Raw genomic sequence first — 2972 nt, forward strand, 5'->3', positions numbered from 1 at the left:
GACAATGAACTTTTTCTATTTTATGCACTGAACCCATATTGGGTAACTCCAAAAGTGTCTCATGGTGGAATTCTGATATTTCCACTTTTCTGTGTGTGTCTGTTGAGTCCTTATTGTTGTGGTGTGCACCGAAAGAGAGACCACATAATTCAAAACTGCAAGCTAATTTGGAGTCTTTATTAGCTGGCCAGTGACTGCGTTAGAAGCTTCCAAGAAGAAAGATTCAGAGAGCAGCCCCCAGAGGTTTTCAAGGTGTGCTTATAAAGGCTAAAATCATGTTGTGGTTTTGCAGTTGCTAGCAAGCAAGCGTATCATAGAAGGAGAAGAATGCCGTTAGCTGTTGCCAAAACACATCCCTTTCCCTCAGTTCCTAACATTGGTTATTGTTTAACTCTTGGGGACATTTGCCCCAATGTAGTGGGGACTTTCCCTGCTTGGGCCTGATTGATTGCTCCTTGCCCTCCACACTTATGAGGGCAAGATTTCTCAATGATTCTGTGCCTCCTTCTAGTGACACTCACCTCTCTGTTCTGAGCAGCTCAGAACCTCACTCCCTTTGAAATTGAGCCCAAGTCTGCCATCTTCTTTGTGACTCTTCCTTCTTTTTTTGACACTGGACACTGCTCTATTTGCATTTTAGCAAAGAGCTGCTGAGTTTATGATGATTGATACAATTTGACAAGCCATGTCATCTGTGAAGAGGACAGACTAACCTGGAAAGAGCCAGAGAGGATGCACTAAACTGTGCTCTGTGATGGACTAAATTGGGTAAGAGATGAGATTCAGGCACAGAGAAGAAACAGGTAAAGGCAATAGATTCACAGAGAGACATTTCAAAGCAGCAAGGAGAGTATATATCAAAAAGGATTAGGGATGCCTATTGCTGACATGTTGGGACTTGCAGAGTGGATGTTTCTGGTTCTATTTCTTATTCAATTCATTCTGGGAATGCTGGGGAATGGTTTCATTGGTTTGATCAATGGCAGCACCTTGCTCAAGAGCAAGAGAATCTTTTTGCCTGACTTCATCAACCTGGTTCTGTCCAGGATGGAACTACTGGGGATTCTCTTGAGTGATGGTACTTTAATGATATTTTCTTTCAAATGGCATGAATCAGGGGTAGTAATGCAGGTTATTGATCTTTTCTGGACATTTACAAACCATCTGAGCCTGTGGCTTATTACTTGTCTCAGTATCCTTTACTGCCTGAAGATCACCAGTTTCTCCCACCCCATGTTTCTCTGGCTCAAGTGGAGAGTTTCCAGTGTGGTTGTGTGGATGCTGTTGGGTGCACTGCTTTCATTTTGTGGCAGTGCCATGTCTCTGATTGCTCTAGTTTGCTAGCTGCCGGAATGCAATATACCAGAAACGGAATGACTTTTAAAAGGGGAATTTAGTAAGTTGCTAGTTTACAGTTCTAAAGCCGAGAAAATGTCCCAATTGAAACAAGTCTATAGAAATGTCCAATCTAAGGCATCCAGGGAAAGAAACCTTTGTTCAAGAAGGCAGATGAAGTTCTGGGTTTCTCTCTCAAGTGAGAAGGCACATGGCGAACATGGTCAGAGTTTCTTGCTCATCTGGAAAGGCACTTGGCGAGCATGGCATCATCTGTTGGTTTTCTCTCCTGGCTTCCTGTTTTATGAAGCTCCCTGAGAGGCATTTTCCTTCTTCATCTCCAAAGGTTGCTGGCTGGTAGACTGTGCTTCTTGTGGCTATGTCATTCTCTGCTCTCGCAGAAATCTCCACCTTCTGAAAATGTTTCCTCTTTTATAGGACTCCAGAAACTAATCAAGACTTACCCAAATGGGTGGAGACATGCCTCCATGTAATCCATCTGAATAACCACTCTTGACTAAATCACATTTCCATGGAGGTTATCTAATTACTGTTTCAAAAATACAATGCTGAATAGGGATTAGAAGAAGTGGCTGCATTTACAAAATGGGATTAGAATTAAAACATACGATGCATGTATGTTATAAAAGCACACCGATACATGAATTTAAAATCTGTCCTGACTTCAGAGGAATTGATGACACAGTGAATGTGAGTGAACACTTCAGAAAGAATAGAAGTGAATATGATATTCTTGGGACTCTGTGGAATCTCCCTGCCTTAATTGTGCCCATGGCCTCCTACCATCTCCTCATCTTCTCCTTGGGGAAGCACACACAGAAGATTCAACATAATGGTATCAGCTCCAGAGATCCAAGCACTGAAGCCCACAAATGGCCATCAAAATCCTCCTTTCCTTCCTCTTTCTCTTCCTGCTTTAATTTCTAGCCTTTTTAATTGCATCTACCAATAATTTCCAGAAACTAAGATGACTAATATGATTCGAGAAGTAATTACAATTTTTTTCTTAATGGTCACACATTTATTTTCATTCTAGGGAAGAACAAGCTGAAGCAGATGTTTGTGGAGGTGCTCGTATGAATCTGGTCATCTTAAACTTGGGTTCAAGGGACACCTTTCCCCAGAAAACAAGAAGGGACCCAGGGTGGTGCCTGAGAGTCCTTTGGACTAGCTCAAGACTCCAAGGCTCTTGCTGACCCTGTCATGGCACCAGCATCTGTAACATTAGTGGGACAGTCACATGACTGCTTTGCTGCCGATCCTACCTGGCGAACTGTTGAAAGTTAAAAGCCACACTTCCAACAGCCTCTCCTACTATGGTTGTTTGGGAGAGGATAAAACATTTTTTGGGAAATAGCAATGTAGTATGAACACTTTCACTGTATAGATAGTGTATTAGTTAGGGTTCTCTAGAGAAACAGAATCAACAGGGAACACTTGCAAATATAAAATTTATAAAAGTGCCTCACGTGACCGCAGGAACGCAGAGTCCAATATCCACGTGGCAGGCTGTGTAGCTGACGACTCCGATGGATGGTCTGGATGAACTCCACAGATGAGGCTCACCAGCCGAAGCAGGAGTGGAACCTGTCTCCTCTGAGTCCTCCTTAAAAGGC

General features: G+C 42.8%; 1 protein-coding gene across 1 annotated transcript; it reads left to right on the forward strand.

Annotated features, from left to right (window-relative positions):
- The first annotated feature begins 799 nt into the window (after positions 1–799).
- Positions 800–2644, forward strand: TAS2R3 (taste 2 receptor member 3). Its single transcript, XM_077148007.1, is given in 6 exon segments — positions 800–1319; positions 1986–2227; positions 2230–2307; positions 2310–2360; positions 2363–2429; positions 2431–2644. Coding segments are annotated over 6 exon segments (981 nt in total). The 5' UTR covers positions 800–873; the 3' UTR covers positions 2528–2644.
- Positions 2645–2972: the final 328 nt, after the last annotated feature.

The sequence above is a fragment of the Tamandua tetradactyla genome, chromosome 1 (genome assembly GCF_023851605.1).
Source record: "Tamandua tetradactyla isolate mTamTet1 chromosome 1, mTamTet1.pri, whole genome shotgun sequence".
In the NCBI taxonomy this organism is placed as follows: Eukaryota; Metazoa; Chordata; class Mammalia; order Pilosa; family Myrmecophagidae; genus Tamandua; species Tamandua tetradactyla.